The following is an 18,759-nucleotide window of genomic DNA, read 5'->3' on the forward strand; positions in this document are numbered from 1 at the left end:
GATAAGACTTATGGAATTATAGTTGAAGTAAAGCATTCCTTGAGTATTTAAATATCTATAATAAAAACTGTTCTGTTCATATTATACTTGTGCACTCTTTCTTAATGTTTTTTATTAAAATATATTTGATATAACCACATACAAACAACTAGCACCCACCCATACTTTTCTCTGAGACACACATATACACTCAGTGTGTTTTTCTCATTTAAGTTGCCTCGGGGAGCGAATAAGTGCCAGGCAGTACCAGTCCACTGTCGGCTGCTCTCGCCAAGGCCTGACAAACAGGGGTTCGGGCTGGCAAGATGCCCCCTGCCCCCTCTTGCAGCACTCAGGCCACAGGCAGCTGACAGAAGAAGCAGCCAAAAGATCAACAGTTGCTGTGACTTTGGTTGAGCGACTGGCCAGGCTGCTGCACGCCACCCAGCACACACTCAGGGCACCTGACCCTGAGTAAACTGACAAATGCCAAACATTTGGGTGTGCCTGCAGAGTGATGTGACCCTGAGGGTTCGATGACCTTACTGCACCAGGTACCCAGACACATACAAAACTACAGGTATTATTTTAACACTTTTCCCCCCTTTTTTGTCTGTCTTTCAAGCTCTCGACCAGCTATATTCCACTTGCAATCTCCCACACAGTAATCATCATGGAGCAAATCTAATGGCCCTTGCACCAGGGAAAGCGTGCTGTAATTTGTGCCTGATTACCATGTTTATGTGACTGGATGCTGTTTTACAGTGCGCGATACTTAAACAAGTGCTTGAAATTAACGTCTGGTTTGTTACTTTCAGCAAAGAAAAAATACACTCGCTTCATTAGGTTTCTCTGAACTGCCTCCACATTTTGCATTCATGGGCCTTGGCACAGAAACTCATAAACATGCACAAGCATATGGCACCCTAACTATACATTACAGCCTCTCGATGTAAAGTACAGTCGTTAGACATATTTAACTTATCTTGACAAGGATGTTAATTTTCCTGAAAGCAGGGATGGATTCCAGTGACCTTCCCTATTGACGTCCCTAATTCCCTCCAAAATGCCCAGCTGTTGCCACAGCAGACAGCTGCTTTGGGGGCAGAAGGAATCTCAGCTGTTGACGGGAGCTGTGCAAAAAGGTTGGTGGATTTTCGGGTTTGTATTCCCCCCAAATCCACTTACTGCCCTGCATGAAGCTGGGTGGAAAAATGCTGACAGACAGCAAACTGAGGGACGGAAAGCAGAGGCTACAGCTGTCCGTGTGTTTACAACCAAACTACTCTGTTTCTACCCCCAGCTCAAAAACGACTGACTTTTGAGTTGGGGGTCAAATTAAGAGACATCCCCAAATAATCTGTGGGATATAATTTGGCTTGATGGGAAATTCAGTATTGGGGATTCAAAAATAAAGAAAGGAAGAGATTAATTTGCCATTTTAGCAGCAAAAGTTTACTACAGTTATGTCAAAACCACTTAGGGATCAGCTAAATTCCAAATGCAGTGATTTCAATACACTGATCCCTCTATACATGTGACTCATAACCTGTTTAATGCTCTGTTGTTTCTTTCTGGGTTGATTTTCAGTTGTAACTTGCATATCTAAAATGTGACTTCCTCTGTGGAAAATTCAGCCTGATATTACAATTACGGACGCACACTGAAAAGCTGAGGGGATAATGAGAGCTCACTTTGACTCCCTGATGTGGGCATCAAATAATGTCTCTGGGCTATGATTGCCATTAATAGACTAATGAGCCTGGACAGTCTGGAAAATGAACGGAAAGAAAACTGCTGCGGAAGCCATGCTGCGGAAGGAAAAACTATTATATGAATTAGAAAGGGCATGGGTTAGTTCAGAGAGGATCAAGTGACCATCATTTACCATTCTTGATTATGGAGGCAACTGAAAAACCTACTGTAGTTTGGACAGAAGCAACCAGTAGTACTGATATATAAGCCAGACTCATGCAACAGTAGCAACTCTTTTTATTTTACTCCTAATAGTGATCTAATATAGTCGTTTCTCAATTTCTAAAACTCACACATTTAAATCAATCATATTCATTTTCTAGAAATCAAAGTATAAAGTGCAACTGTAGGTCTGAGTTTTAAGCTCTATGACTTTGTTTCTTATTGCTATACCGCCCTCTTGCGACGCATTGTTGAAATCACGTTTCAGCTGTTTTTCTTTTGATTATTCATGTATAAGAGAACCTTTTAAAATTATTTGTACTGACCTGCAGCCACACGCCATGTATACAGAGAGAGAGAGAGAGAGAGAGAGAGAGAGAGAGAGAGATACATACCAAACAAACAAAAAATCTAAGCTAATCATCAGTATAATACATGGAAACGTTGGCGCACTCACCTTAAAACGGCTTCTGTAACACAAAGTAGGGTAAGCTTCTTACTAAAAAAGCAAAACTAGCTGCTTTAAAAGCAGTTCTGTTTTAAAGTATAATGCAAATTATTATGAGGCTTTACAACATATCACCTTTATTACATAAAAATCAGACTGCTGACAGAGAAATATCTGAATGCTCTGTACTTTAGCACACACTGACCCAAAGTCCTGCAAATATCAAGGTTTCATTGAACGCAAAACTTCGTTTTTAGGTGGAAGAATTCCTTGCACACAAATCTGTAGCAAAGCTGTGCCGCTGATATTTTATTTTTTTATTTTTTATTTTTGTTGTTGTTGTTCCTTCTCTTCTTTTTCAGGACCACGGAGAGCGCCCCTGACCCCGTCGATTGGAGGTTATGCGTTTGGAAGTCACGTGATTGTGTTTAAACCTGAAAATCCCCCCTCCTCTCTAAATCGACTTCAGCTCTGCCCCCTTCGGCTTTGCCGTTACTACGCGCAGTGCTGAAGCTGCTGTCCTGGAAAGAGCAACCTATCAAGAGCAGGAAGCGGCAGATCAACAACGGAAGCGACAGCGATTTGCGACAAATTCACTCCTACTTTGAGTGGAAAGGTGTCGAGGAACATGCGTTTAACGCACAGGTGAAAAAAAATCACCTGATTTAACTTCTTCGCTGCTCCAACTTTTCAGCCCTACCTTGCGCAGATTCCGGTTAGATTTGCTTTTTGTTTGTTTGTGTCTGTTGAGAATAGTTTTTTTTTAAAGAAACAAACAAACTATAAAATCTTGAGACATGTCTCGCAAGAAGGCAGTCAAAGGCAAAGCAGCGACCAGCAGCCCGTCCGCGGGCAGCCCCTCCGGGAAAGGGACCGGGAAATCTGCGAGAGGAAGCCCGGGCATCGTTCAGATGAATGGTGTAGTCCATCCCAGCAGACCGTCCATCAGCAACAGCAGCGAGTTTTATGACATCGCTTTCAAGGTAAAGGTGTCCACCGATGTTACTCAGTCAACCCAAGTCACGCAAAAGTCGACTGTGTTGGAGGACTTTGCATGAAAACATGAAAGGGTGCGGTGGGGTATAATTTGGGAAACAACACACCTACGAAGGTCAAAAACTAAATATCGAGCAAATGATATGCATGCTTTTGTGTATGTGTGTGTATTTTAGGCACGATAAACCCGATTGTAGTCTACTTTATCCCTGCTGCTGCCGTTGTCCTGCCCAGCTTTCATTGTCTTCCGTTTTACCACCACCTTTATCATTTAAACAGCAGCGAACCCGCGATAGCAGCTGTGTCAATAAACAATCGATAACCCGGAGAAGGGGCGCATCGCACTACAACAGCCAACCAACAAATTATTTGCTCCTTCCGTGCAACCGGTTAATAGCACGTTTTCCTCAGAAGCAGGATGAGTTGTTGGTATACACAACCTAGTGTGAGGGTACTGGGTGTGAGCTGCCACTTCACCTCAACACAAACACAGATTTACACCCACAGATTCCCTGTGTGTACTCCCAGCGTAGCTTCAAGGGGCCCTTGCCACCTACTCCGTGTTTTTGAAGCAGCTGTTTGATGTGAGAGGAGAGATGGCTTTGTGTTGCTTTTTTTCCATTTGAAAGAATGGATTGTTCCATGTAAGCCACTTAAATGAAGGGCTTCTACTTCCATATTTTCAAAAGGTTGGATTAACCTGTTTCAGTTTGGGCTCAGATTTCTACTGGTGAAAATCTCTACTGCCTGGCTTTTCTTCAGTAGCATCATATGCTGCCACACTGATTTCCTACAGCTCTGACAAGTGCTTTCGAAATTCTCTCTAATCCTTCTCTTTTGATTTCTTTTGATAATTCAGCACTGGATTATAGTCCAACCTGTAGATTCAAGGCTAGCAGCAGGCTTTTGAGAGATTGCACTGTACCTCTATCTGATCGTGCTCTAAAAAGTGTCATTTGTCGGGCATTTTGCCATGTTCCATGTATTATGGCTCTCTCTGGTCAATAATCACATTAAATATAAGAGAGACAGAGAATCCAAGCACCTTCTCTTACACACTCCTTCAAAGGTCTGAATATGGGTGAAGCTTCTGAGGGAGGGGTCATAAAAGAAACAAGATTTTTAAAGATAAAAAGAAGTGGGAGCAACTCCTTTTTTTTTTTTATTCTCCTTCCTGGTTCTTTCGTGTCCTCTCTGCTTCCTCTCTACGGACCCAGGAGGCGCTTTTAATTTCCATACTCCAGGTCCCAAAGTGCCTCAGCTAAACTGATAATAGTAATCACATAAAACCTTTAACCTAATCACAGCTCTGAATAAAAAGAGAAATGTACAGCTCGCTTTTCTGCAATAAAGTTAGCCGCGTACGAATACATCATGCACTTACAGAAAGGCTTTAAGGACATCAACTGGCCGCAGCAAGGAGTCACACATTCATCCACGTACACCTTCTTCCGTGGCCAAGCACCAGAATACCAGGACTGATTTAGCCGAATGATTCAGATGCGGCGATGACAAACAATCAGACGCTGATAGTTAATTAAACAAATGAGCAACAGCTCCCTCCTGTTCATGCTAATTATTTCAGTTATTTCTGGCATTTACTTTTTTTTGGGGGGGGGGGGATCATATCCCTCGCATGCCTCTAACTCACTCCTGCTGGAATACCTGTGCAGGTGATGCTGGTTGGAGATTCTGGTGTGGGGAAAACCTGTCTTCTGGTCCGATTCAAAGACGGCGCTTTCCTGGCCGGCAGCTTCATCTCCACTGTGGGCATCGACTTTAGGGTGAGTTTAAATCACGAGAGCCAAACAAAAACGAACATAAACCAATTCCCTGCACACATGCACTTTCATACACACTTTCAGATTGTGTTGTTTCTAAATGGGGCCATATTCTAATGGGATTTTCTTTTTAAAGCTATTTAGGCACTTTACATGTCCCAGAACTCTGACTATCTCCTGTGTGAGATGTCTCACAAGATAAGATATTGATTTCTTAAATTAGTTCGACATGCTTTAGTTTTTTAGTCTCCCTGGGCAATCACAGTGCCTATCATGTGCCAGTTTCATGGTCCCACATGGGCAACTATAGAGAAATTTATCCATGTCTTCATTTGATCACATTCAGATGTCTATGCATGTGACAGAAACAGGTGTTCACTTAGGTGATACTGAGAATCATATTTGCAAAAATGTGCTACTTTTAATCATTAAGTCATAAAATGCTTTGTTCCGTTTGATGCACATAGATTAAAATAAAAGTAGAAACAGCTATATCTTTTTGCTGTATATTCCTTTTCTTGATAGAATCAGACAGATACAGTTGTGGTCAGTTTACTTGTTATCAGAATGATTGTTGTAATAATTTTGGGTGCTTTTAAAAGATTTGAACTGTTCTTTTTCCAGGATGCAATAATTATGCAGCACACATCTTTAATTACTTTTTTAAAAAACAAGAATTGGGTGTGCAATTTGAAATTTTGGGGGGGCTTTTCTCTTCTCCACACACATTTTAAAGTATACATACAGGCTTAAATACACACACTTACTAATTGATGCTGAAGGCAATAAAACATTTTTTAACTTGACAAGGCCCAGGCTTATTAACATCATCGTGATCATGATTGACTGCAACTGGTAGGTTCTCTTTGCCAGCATAAAAGGATTTGTTTGACAGAATTTATTGGACTGATGTACTCAGAACAATGGGAAAGTCCAAGCAACTCAGTGAAGAGCTAAGAAGGAGAATTCTAGCTTTACTTTTGGTCACAATGACGAGATGTATGTTTAAAAGATGATAAAAGTGAGGCTTTCGCCAGCTGTCAAGCAAGGTGGTGGCACTGGATCATTGCACAAGGTGTATGGAATAACGAAAAAAGAGAACTACCTCCAAATTCTTCAATTTCACTTCAAATCAACAGCTAGACAGTTGAAACTTGAGACGATCAATAAGATTATTGAATGGCCATCCTAAAGCTCTGACCTCAACCCTACAGAAACTGAATTTGTGGACTACGCTAAAAATCCAGGACTGTGATGAGAAACCAATTGATTGAAATTGCCCCTACCATTTCTGTCAAGAAGAACATTCATGCCCATGATGAGTGACTGCAAATCAGTTCAAACTCCACATGTAACCGAGAATAACGTAAAAATAAATCTTTACATGTTCATGCTGAGATATTTTTTGCTTGTTTTTGACTAATTAGGTTCACTGGCGATAGTTCAGCAACATGGCTGGGTACAAAAAGCAGTTGTAGGAAAGTTTGGTAAGGTTTGCCGTTATGTTAAATGTACCCCAAAGCACTTTACACATCCAGTCATCCACCCATTGGTGATGGCAAGCTACATTGTAGCCACAGCCACCCTGGGACGCACTGACAGAGGCGAGGCTGCCGGACACTGGCGCCACCGGGCCCTCTAACCACCACCAGTAGGCAATGGGTGAAGCGTCTTGCCCAAGGACACAACGACTGAAACTGTCCAAGCCGGGGCTCGAACCGGCAACCTTCCGATTACAAGGCGAACTCCCAACTCTTGAGCCACAATCGCCCCAGTTTAAAGAGTAAACTGAAATTTGTCGGAGAATTGAGATGTGATTAATGTGACTGCAAGTCATCACTACATCTACAAATTCTTTACCATAGAAAGACACAAATTTATATACTGTAAGCACTTTCCCCAGAAAGTAGTGTCATCAATACTATACTACTGTAAGCACTTTTTTATTATAAGCATGTGCACACACTGCTGATCTACTTGTAGCAGCTGTGTTGCTTTCAGTCTGTATTATGTGTTTAATCTCTTATTTCTCTAAAATTAAAGCTTTTTAGTTTTAGCTTGCTTTGTAAAATCACCGACAGGGTTTAAATGCAATTCTGTTTATGTCACAGGTTGCACGGCTTCCCAACTTTTTGGGGGGAACAGGATTATAATATTACATAAATGTACAGCAGTCTAGTAATTTATGTTTGTGTGTGTCCCTGTGTGTGGTAAACTAAATATCCAACCATTGTATAGTCCCGTGTGGGCTGGACGAGTTTGTGGGTGGGTGAGCGGTTGAATTATTTACTTATGCAATGTCTCTTATGACACTTATAGCACCGTAATGCTGATGCACATTTAGGCCTCTCCAAGTACAGAGGAGGCCTCTGTCTGCTACATTTAATGCTAATGGAGGAAAAAGAACCGGACGCATAAAGTTTAGCACTTACTCAGCTCTTTTGCCTTATTGACTTATTATTTAATCGCAGTGTAGCACAGAGCTGTATTACATGAATAATGATCTCTCGTCAAAGCTCCCTTTGTCTTCTACATGGTTTCACGTTAAGCAGTTCAGTTCTTGAAACAGATCGCCCAGGACTCACGAGGATCGTCTGCAGTTCTATTTTTCTTATTATATTTTGTTGGGGTTTTTAAAAATTTACGTTTAAAACAGATCACCGAATGATTATAATTACATAATCTCTTAAAACTGGACACGGATATCTATGTAAACATGAATGTGAACTTGTTTAAACAGTGACAACAGTGAGCGGCTTATCTGTTTGTTTTTAAGAGAAAGACCAGGACTTTGTTGAGTTGGAGGGAAAACTTGAAGGTCTGTGGTGTTTGTCTTCCCATGGAGAATACACAGAGAAAGGAAGAAGGATGGGGAGTGATTCTTATTTTTAGGACAGACAGTTTTGATCCCCTTTAGTTGGTGGGAAAGAGAGGCAATTTGCTTCGTATGGGGATTTGATCCAGTTCTCACTTCAAAGCTCTCCAGCAAGACGCAATGTTTTCCTTTCCCCTCTTGTTTATTGCATTCTCATCTCATTTAAACCTCAACATGTTCTCGGGATTAGAGTTGCACTAGTACACAGTTTGGCTTAAGATACAGTGAGTGTGAATGCAAAATGTGCTGCATCTCTGCATTTGTGTTTCGCTTCAAAAATCCATGCAGGATGCTTATAAAGGATTAAATTACAGATAAGAGTGAAAGGTTATACCGTACCTTGCTTACTGTCATAACACAAATGGGAAGCAGACATAGCTCTCTATTTCACACTCATGGCGATGATATGATATCAACCCTACCAGGTTAATAGGGTGAATTCAAGTCTCTAGCTGCCTAATGAATCACACCAAGAAATGTTTGTGTCGCAGATGTATCACTGGATCCAGAAATGCGTAATTCTGTCTTTCAAATGCGTTTCTACTTTCACATCACTGTTTTGCACATGTAAAAGTTTTTAGGAACTAAAATTTTAACCAGAGAAGTTCAGTTTTCAGGGTAATGAACTGTCTCTTGTTATAGTTCAATTGAAATTGAAAATTTGCATAAAAGTGGGACAAGTGATCATCTTCAGAGTCAGTGCGTTGACAGTTAATACAAGTGCTAATGGATCGGGACTTTGCAGGTATTAGTGTGTGTAAATGACTTGTTACCCAAGCAAAAATAAATTATGACAGATATTAAATTATTGTTTTCAGAAATCACACAAAATAAATTTTGATATTTTACTTTCATACACTGTGTTGCTAAAAGTTTTTGTCTACTGTCTGATGTCAGCCCACCCTTTGCTGAAACAGCTTCAACTCTTCTGGGAAGTCTTCTATCAGGTTGTGGTTAGGACTAAACTGTAAAGGCCACTCAAGTTCTTTCAAACTAAACTCATTCATTCATGTCTTTATGGACCTTGCTTTGTGCACTGGTGCGAAGTCATGTTGGAACAGGAAGAGCTCATCCCCGAACTGTTAGCACAAAGTTGGGAGCATGAAATTTTCCAAAATGTCGTGGTATGCTGAAGCATAGGAGTTCCTTTCACTTGAACTAAGAGGCTAAGATGAACTCCTGAAACACGACCGCACCACAATCCCCCCTGCATCAATCTTTACATTTGGCACAATGCAGTGAGACAGCACAGTTCTCCTGGCAACCTCCAAACTCAGACTCGTCCATCAGATGGCCAGACAGAGACGCGTTATTTGCCACTTCAGAGAATACGTCTCCGCTGCTCTAGAGTCCAGTGCCGGCATGCTTTCTAGCACTGCATCTGACATTTTGCAGTGTATTTTATGACGTAAGGTTTGGACACAGCTGCTCAGCCATAGAAACCCTTTCCATGAAGCTCTCTACACACTGTTCTTGAGCTAACCTGGAGGTCACATGACGTTTGGAGGTCTGTAATGATTGACTGCGCATCAGCATCCCCTGACCCCCGCTCTACCACTTCCTCACTGAGTTGCTATTGTTTCCTATCGATTCCACTTTGTTACAATGCCACTAACAGTTGACTGTGTGGAATATTTATAAATTTCTCAATGAGAAATTTCACGATTGGACTTGTTACACAATGGCTTTCTAACACAGTACTGCTGAGTGACACATTCTTTCACAAATGTTTGTAGAACCAGTGTGCATGCCTAGGTGCTTGTTTTTATACACCTGTGGCCACGGAAGTTACTAGAATGACTGGAATGGGTGAGTGACAGCTTTTACAATATAGTGTATGTTTGTGATTTACACATTTGCCTAACAAGCAAATGATTCCTGGTTTGATCCTGTGAGAAATTTTGGTGTCGCATCAGAAAGGGCATTTGACATTAAAATCTGCCAAATTAAACAGTCTACCTAACAAGAGGCAAAGCAACTAAGGAAAAAAATCACAGCATAATAACTGGAATATTATTACAAAAAGTCAAAACAATGGACAAACAAAAAAACAGCAAGGTTTTTGTTTCAAATTCTTCTGGAGACGTCTCATCTTTTTCAACTCTCTTATCAATCTCCCTCTGCGCCATCTGTGAAAATCTACTGTCCTGCATTGTTATATCGCTGAAAAGCATGTGAAGCTCCTCTTGGTTGTGACTTGAGCCCAACTAGAATGGCCATGTGCATGTAATATGCCAATATTAGGAGGTGCACAACACCAAAGTGCAGAAGAAAGCATGCACTGTGCACAAGGATAACAGAAGTGAGCATAAACTACCTGTATTAGTATTAAGTCCATCAATCTATCACCAAACAGTATTTAGCATGTCAGCCTGTACGTCTCTGTCTGTTGCAATGAGATTTTCATGCACTGAGAAACCAATATCAACTGTAATTGTTCACATCCATCATACATTAAGTTTTCCTTCATTTTCCTGTCACTTCCCTCACTGGCATCCCGTTTGGCATTTCATGCATATTCTTGCTAAAAAATAATGTTTTGTTTATCCTTTTAAATGCTGGAGCCTGAAGGGATGCATTTTTTTCAGGTTTAACTCAATCCCACAGTTCCAAATAGCAACAGGGAATTTATCTGAATTTAATTCAGTTTTATTTTTATAATGCCAATTTACAACAACAGTTGCCTCAAGGAGCTTTATATTGCAAGGTAAAATCCCTACAATATTAGAGAGAGATCCCCAACATTCAGATAATCCACTATGAGCAAGGACTTGGCAACTGTGGGAAGGAAAAACTCTTTTAACCGGAAGAGCCCACTGCCTTATCGGGCTCAAGAATGGGCAACCATCTGCTGCGACCAGCTGGGGGATAAGTGGAAATTATAAAAGCTAGAGAAAGAAAACAAAAGTTAACAAAATGTATTTATAGCTTAGATAAGAAATGTTGTCTGAATGAAGAAACAAAGGGAAATGATGCCAGAGAGAAAAAGAAACACAAAATGCTCAAAAAGAAGCCATTACTCCAACAAACCTTCCTTTTATGCCTGTACTTGGAAAAACAACCTTTCCTGCTGCTTCTTTTTCACAATGTATTTCATTTAAGGACAACAGAGAGAAGGAATACTTCAGTCCTTCATTTGACAGAGTGGTTGAGAGAAGAGCATCACTTCTCACCTCTAGTAAGAGACAAGGGAGCTGCTCTCAGCTGTCAGTTATGTCTGCTGCACCCAAAGTGATAGATCTCTTATGCAACCACAGATTTCGCCTCGGCTGGGCAGTAGTTTCATTTTTCAGCATGTATTTCTATAGTAGTGAAATGAGATATGGGATGTTTATATGAAGTTTATATGGATATAGTTTAATGTTGTATTACCTAACCTGTTCTTCTGTAACTGTGTGCTTGTGTTTCTGTCCTCCCTCACATTCTCCGAACAGCCAGAGCCCAGTTGAAGAATTCATTATTATCTCAATATTTAAAGCTATATGTTGACTCAGTGTGACAGTAATATGTGTGGGAAGAACACAGGTTCAGCGGCCATTGTTTGGACTATGTTTCTCTTATCCCCTTGCACTTACGGTGCTAGAATTAGACAAAAAGGGTTAAACATACTGAGCGGAAACACCTGATCAGTGAAATTGTCATTTTTAAGAAAATGTCTTAAAAAAATATGTCATAAGACCTATATTGCCTATAACTCCTGACTAACGTTTTCTCATTCAATGGGCTTAAAATTAATGTTTCTTTTTCAGTTTGTGGTGATCTGCAAATTGTGCTTTACAGTGTGTGTGAATTTATGAATCATCCTTACCGACTGATATGCATATGTCTGATCTCTGAACAAAATTTCCAGGGGGCTCATCTCGTACTGGCATGTGGGCTAACCAGTATACTGAAAGTTGCCCAGTGAGCTAGGAACAGATCATTTTAACTCTGGGGGTTGGTCATATGGCCTTATGTCACTATATTTCAAAGAAACTTGCAATAATTATATAATTGATGATTTATATTTAAAGCGTCCTTATTGGAGATTGCAACTTGCAGGCATCAGCATCTATAAGTGAGCTGCTGTCACTGATGTCATATTACCTAATTTGAAGTGTGAATCTACTGAGGTGCCAGCAGCTGGAAGGTTATATTGCAGTATTAGTGACGCATTATATACAGCTTAATGCTTTAGTTTAATAGTGACAAAGTTAATGTCAAATGTCATTTGGATCCCCCCTCTCCATCCCCACACACTTGATTGTGACCACAGCTGGCAAATGCTCTAGCAATACTCAATGAGTTATTTGTTGACTTTTGGGGTATCACATCACCAGCTGCTAGCATCCCTTCTTCTTGTGCCTTTGTAGCCTTATTGTAGTTGCTGGTGTGCCTTTTTTCCTTTAAGTAATGAACAGTTGCAAAGAATGTTGCTTTGCTGGAGGTTTTTAAAGTAACCTCCTTTATAGCTAGTAAATTGCCATTGGAGACTGACACCCAGCTCTCGCTCTCAGACATAGCTGGGCTTGGTCATTATTGTGTATGCACACAGATTTTTGTACAATACAATACAACTTTATTTATATAGCACTTTTGAAACTGAAGGTACACGAAAGTGCTTCACAACAAGGTTAAAACATAAATCAGCTGGTTCTAACATCACATTTTTCTGCTCTGCTGGAGCACTTAAAGCACTTTAAAGAAGCAGTTTTTTCTATGTATGTATGTATTTGGCATGCAGACTGGAGCAGTCAAGGATCAAACCACTAACCTTCCAATTAGTGTATGACCTGCTCTACCTCTTGAGCTACAGCTACCCCATATAATACTGGTATTTTAATTATACCAGTATTATCGTGGACTTTATGATATGGCACAGCCCTAATAAATATCTTTATTTCTGAGGATTAAATCAGTTACAACTGACCACAGACTACAGCCCAGAACAGATGAAATATCACAACACAGTCTCAGTTCTCCAGTGTTCTAGTAGCGCTCTGTCTAGGAGTGGTCTATAAAATGTCCCTGACACATTTAAGAGACATGGATCACATCTTGAATACTAATTAATGTCTTCCTGCTTGTAGTCTGTATTGTACTTAAGACCTTTTATCAGTGCAGTGCAACTCTAGGCAAGATTAATTCATGCTCTTCGGCTACAATGGATGAGTCCATGGTTATCACTGCGTTATGGGATGCACAAATATCGTTGCAGTAGCCCTGTCCTGGTAAACACTTTAATGCTCTTGTCTAGTGGTGTGCGTGTAAGAGAGTCAACCATGTTTTTTTGTGAGTCATAGAAAACCAACCTCTTTCTGAGCTGGATAAAAGAATGAAATGAATAATAGGTTGTGTTTTTGGTGGGGGGGTTAAATAACACACCATGTTACATAATGCATTTACTATACTTCAAAATAACTAAAACACAAAGTACTGTCTTTGCCTTCGTAAAGCTGCTTTCAACCGCTTCCTTATTGACAGGGCGTGGCCGAAGCGGGTGGCTCTGCATGTTTGATTTGGCTGGTGTTTATGGCGGATGCTCAAGGAGGATCTCTCGCTTGTTACGCAAATATGTAAACCAGTACACCGTGGAGCCACCTGCCCCTTACTGTATACTAATCATTATTCTTATCTGTAAATGTTCTCTAATATCCTCCTCCACTATCTTTTCCGCTTGCCTACAGACGTCACCTGGCACTTTCTCATTTGTACTAATGAACCTCAGACTCACGTGTGTCAGGATTTTCATACCTCACTGATGACGGAGAAGTATGTAAACATCAAGCTTCCATTTTTAAGTGCAGCAGGCGTGATTCGCACATTCACCAGGGAACAACATTGATTCATATTTCACTTTCCGCTGATGTTATTTGTGGTAGTACTTAATATGTGCAACATATGGGGGTGGGGTCTATGATACAGGCAAACTGCAGAGACTTCCTACTACTGTTATAAAGACAACGAGAGGTAGGCTCACTTTTATCTAAGTTAATGTGGATAATGGAGACATTTTTGTAATTGAAGGATTTCTTACAAAAGCTGGTATAGTCATTATCTTACACTGTGTCCATTTACCTTCATTTATCTCATGGGAATTGCCCAGTTAATTTTACTGAATTAGTCATCAGCAGCAATTTATTTATAATTTATCTTTTTTCATCTGTGAACAGAGCAGATGTTGAATAATTCAAAGAAGTCTAGTCTTATTATGAAGGTAGTGCTGAGGATTGTCTGTTAAAGTGTGTGCATTTACGTGACAGTGAAGATGGGTGTGTTCCTCCTGCCAATGCAGAAAGCACAGAGATATGACAGAGGCAGCGGCAGCACAGAGAGCTGAGAGAGAAGGTCAGTGGTGTTACAGAGGATTTGAATCAGCTGTAAATTATGTTGTCATCTTGGCACAGGAACAAAACGTATCAATGAGCATGAATATGTTACATAATGAGGATGAAATGTAATGATTAATAGGGATTAGCATATTTCTCTGTGCTTTAGTCATTTCGTCTGTGAAATGTCAGAAATATCTATATTTTAAAACAGGACCTTGAATGAAATGCACTGAAACCAAGTCTTATTCGTGTCTTAAAAGCGAGGAGTCTTACCACGATGCAGAGGCCTGAACATTACATGATTATTTTAAGTTGTTGCCATGGCTCAGACTTGTTTCAGCACATACCATGTCAAAGCAAATATCCTGGTTAGATTTTTTTTTTCCCGGCTCAGACCATGTTTGGTAGGTATTCACTGTTACTGAAAGGATTGCGTTGCTTCTGGTCGAGTCACTTGGCAATAATAATTTGGCCCTTCCAAAAGTCACTCAGGTCAGCACGCCTGCCTATTTTCCTCACTTCCCATGGGCTGAGAATGATAACGACTGTTCTTTTATGTGGTATTCAGACTTGGAAAAAGCACACATTCTGAAGTAGAAGTACAGCTACTAGAATAAAGAAATACTCCAGTAAAAGTTGATAAAAATAATAATAGTAGATGGGATACAAACTTTAGTTATTTTTTAATTCTGATAGTTGTAAACGAAAAACAGAAATGTGTTTTAGAAAAACATCTATAAAACAAAAAAATGGCATAAATATTGATTAGGGAAATCTGAGATGGTCTCAGGGACAATCCAGCACATACTGTAACAGCAGTGTGTACAATGCAAGCAGGCAGGGCATAACTAAGTGGCCAGCATAGTGTACAGGAACATGTATGATAAGTATGGCCAGGAAGCCCCATGGTCAAAATGGGATAATAGGGTGGTTGAGAATAACGAGTTAAGATCCAGACATAGTAGTGGTGGACAAGCAGAGGAAGAAGACTGTAGTAGCAGAGGTAGTTACACGAAGTGATAGCAACAAGAGGAAGAAGGAACAAAAGATACTCGAGAAACCCGAGAAGGGAGCCAGAAAAGATGTGGACGGTAAAAGCAATAGTGCTACCCTTGATAATCAGAGTACTTGGAGTAGTGACCCCCAAAATGGGTAAGTCGCTCAAGCAGATTCCAGGAATGACATCTCTGCCCAGAAAAGTGCAGCCCTATGAACATCAAAGATACTGTGCAGGACCCTCAAGCTTGAAGGATAAAGACCACCCACAGGGCGAGTGGGAAATTTTTATATATTTTATATATAGCTACAACAGAACCGAAAGGGAATTTACAATGGAAAATCCCACAGTATCAAAGCCTGAAGGCGGCTCATCAGATCATAAAGTGTGACCACAAGCATGTTAATTGTTTTTTCACCACTGATAGAGCCATGCACCATGAATTTGTCCCCCACAGTCAGACTGTCAATGCAGAGTTGTAGAACGTCCTGAGGCATGTGAAGAACATTTGCCACAAATGACCTGAGATGTGATGCGTGCCCATGTATGCGCCCACTCACTGTTTTGAGCAGTGATCGCAGTGCATAAGATATCAGGTCCTAAAGCACATGCTCAGTGCAGCTTTACTACAAAGATGCTGAATGCTTAAAGCGTTTTTTTTTGTTTGTTTTTTAACCAGTTCCCTTTTGATTTAAAGTCATTTCATGTCATTGTGACCTTTCTAATTCTTAATGGAACTAGAAGTGTAATAGCTGATTTACTGTCTGACCTCTCACTCCAATAATACTGAGCCAGTCAACACACCTTTATGTGGTTGTCTTCGGTAGTTTGCAGTTGCACTGGAAGGCATATTTTAATCTGTGGTCAGTTGTTTTGATAGCAGCTTTATAGGTAAATGGGACATGCTCAACAGTCGGTTTATCAATCTTAAATTGACATTTTAGTGTGATTATCAGGCAGCGTTATCTTTCCAAGTAGATAATTGTGTTACGGACACACACATATGTACGCAAAATGTACAACAGCAACCTGATAACGATGCTCAACAGATGTGACGACTGTTAAGGAACCAGGGGAGATAAACGCAGGCAGCAGACTGTGTGTCTTACATCAGTGTTTGCACATACGCTGCAGGTGGGCTGTTCTAAAGCAACATTTTTTATAAAAAATAGGCTGCAAAGAAAAAAAAACGCGCAATATTTTTAGCAAGCTTTAAAAAATGCAAGTGAGATAATAAAGAAAACATTTTTTCAACATTAATCAACATTAGTTCATCTGAAACAGTTTCTTATGACTTCATTAATTGACCTTTTTTCTTTTTCTATTGAATGTGTGAATTTGTCACATTGTAAAATGACACGTTAAGTAACTGCAGAAAGTACATTTTCTTTACTTTTCTTTATATTTTCAAATCTGTTCTATTTTATCCTTTAACTCCACTAAGTTTGAGGATTTAGTATATCATTTTTAAATATAGCTAATAGTAAATTTTACAGATTCGGATAATAAAAAGTATAATAGATGGGATGTGTGGCATCAGCACTAATGCAAATGGTCTGTTTTGAGCAAATAGAGTGCTGACCATGAAGCAATGTTGTTGACTCACCAGTCATTGAATGTTCTTACCCTGATGCAGGGCTATCACAGAGAGACGGACAACCATGGGCAATTTAGATTCACCAGTTAAACTGAAACCAGATCCATTAATATTATAATTAAAAGTAATATATATGATTATTTAAGAACTTCTCAACAAAAATAATTACATCCCTCTGAACACACAACTTTCACATGAATCAACAGACACATTCATGCTCATGGTGTGAGCCACCGTCCTTAACACCGGTGAGTCATGAGCCAGACCATCTCAGCAAAGGCACTCTGAAATAGACTAAATAAGTACAAGTATGATATGAATCATTTTACTTTAATGCTGGATGTGTATGTGTGCGTGTATTTACCCATTATTGACTGCAGGTTGCCTTTGACTTCTGTCGTCAGTGTACACACTTCATAGCTGCTGATTGTTGACCTTACTGAGTGCATTATTATGCACTGCATTTTAAGTGTGTGTGTAATGGCTAAAAACTGTTTTATGCAAAGTAAGATGAGGTCATCATCTTTAGATGGCGTTGGGATGGTGACTCATGCAACAAGTGGATGTTAGTCATCACATCATTACAGCAACTCAGTTGGTCCTCAGGAGAAGTAATAACATATTTTTGATAATAATTTTGCTCCAGTGATGTGAAATACCCCTACTTTCTGTTCTGTTGTGTTTTTGCTGTTGTTTTTCTGGGGGAAAAATACATGTAACTGTTTGCAACTCCTGAATGCATTACACATCTTTACTTGTAATATTTAAGTTCTTTAGATGATTCAAACCTTTTCTAAACTTCTGCTTCTGCTGTTTTCTCAAGTGGTCAGAATTTTGTATAAAATGTAAGAGTCTATTGAAAGAAAGCAATGAAAAGATGAAAGCAAGACAGCAGGGAGAGACGCATCTTTGGCATGTGAGAGGCTGATAACGGACCCATCATAAAAATCAAGCTGTGGCTTGATGATTGCATCTTCTTTTCTGAAAGCTTCCGCTTCTCTTTGATGTATCACCTGTCAGTGTGCATGTCACTGACAGTGCATTGCCTCTCTGATAATGGTCTCTTTGCATCTGTCTGTCAGTAGTTTCCAGCATCTATACTTTTTTTTATTATTTATTTTTGGGTAGTTTGTGTCAAGATGCCTGAGTGATTTCTCCATTATCCACTCTCCCGCCTGCCAGTTTGTCTGCCCGCCTGCCTTTTCTGAGTAGGTGGAATTAAAGTGCCAAGCATAGTCATGCACTGCAAATGGCAGTAATGGGTTGTTGTTTTTTTTCTGCTTTAAAAATAATTTGAATCAAGATGAACTGGGCCCTAAAATGCATATTTGGACACATTAAAAACGAGAACTAAAACAGAGAACCAATATGCATGAATCTTTATAAGTAAAATTTTGTGCAACTGTTGGCAAAATGTTACCAAAGTTAACTGAGAAGAAGGTTAAGGTTAGTGGAATTCCTTATGTTTTGCATACTTGTAGAGAAGTAAGCAAAGGGCGAAGATCAAAGATTTGGGCACTACAAGAGATTTGATGGCTCAGAAGAGTTTTATAAAGATCACTAACTTAAACTAGAGCTTAGACGACATTTGAGGAGTCACTCTGCAGTCGTGGGTTCCTCTACAAAGCTGCCTAGCATTCGAAATGTATTTGCTGTAACTGACACCCACAAAGCTGGAGAAGACAATTATACAACAAGGAGGTGTTTTTAGCAGTCATAGTGAATCTTAAGTGACTGTTATTAGAAATATTGGAGCTCTGGTGCACTGGGCAGCAACACCTGCACATAGAAGACCGAGTCATGAGAAGAAAAGCTCAATAACAGGAGTTTGCAAATAAATATCTAAATGAGCCTGAAG

General features: G+C 39.9%; 1 protein-coding gene across 1 annotated transcript in view; it reads left to right on the forward strand.

Moving 5' to 3' along the window:
- The first annotated feature begins 2,346 nt into the window (after positions 1-2,346).
- LOC113020724 (ras-related protein Rab-26-like) overlaps positions 2,347-18,759 on the forward strand; it is a 67,172-nt gene continuing 50,759 nt past the window's right edge. Inside the window, exons 1-2 of the mRNA XM_026164927.2 lie at positions 2,347-3,327; positions 5,014-5,124. Of these exons, the coding sequence (XP_026020712.1) occupies positions 3,142-3,327; positions 5,014-5,124 (297 nt within the window). The 5' untranslated portion in view covers positions 2,347-3,141. The remainder of the gene's footprint in view (positions 3,328-5,013; positions 5,125-18,759) is intronic.

Source organism: Astatotilapia calliptera, chromosome 4, assembly GCF_964374335.1.
Source record: "Astatotilapia calliptera chromosome 4, fAstCal68.1, whole genome shotgun sequence".
NCBI lineage: Eukaryota > Metazoa > Chordata > Actinopteri > Cichliformes > Cichlidae > Astatotilapia > Astatotilapia calliptera.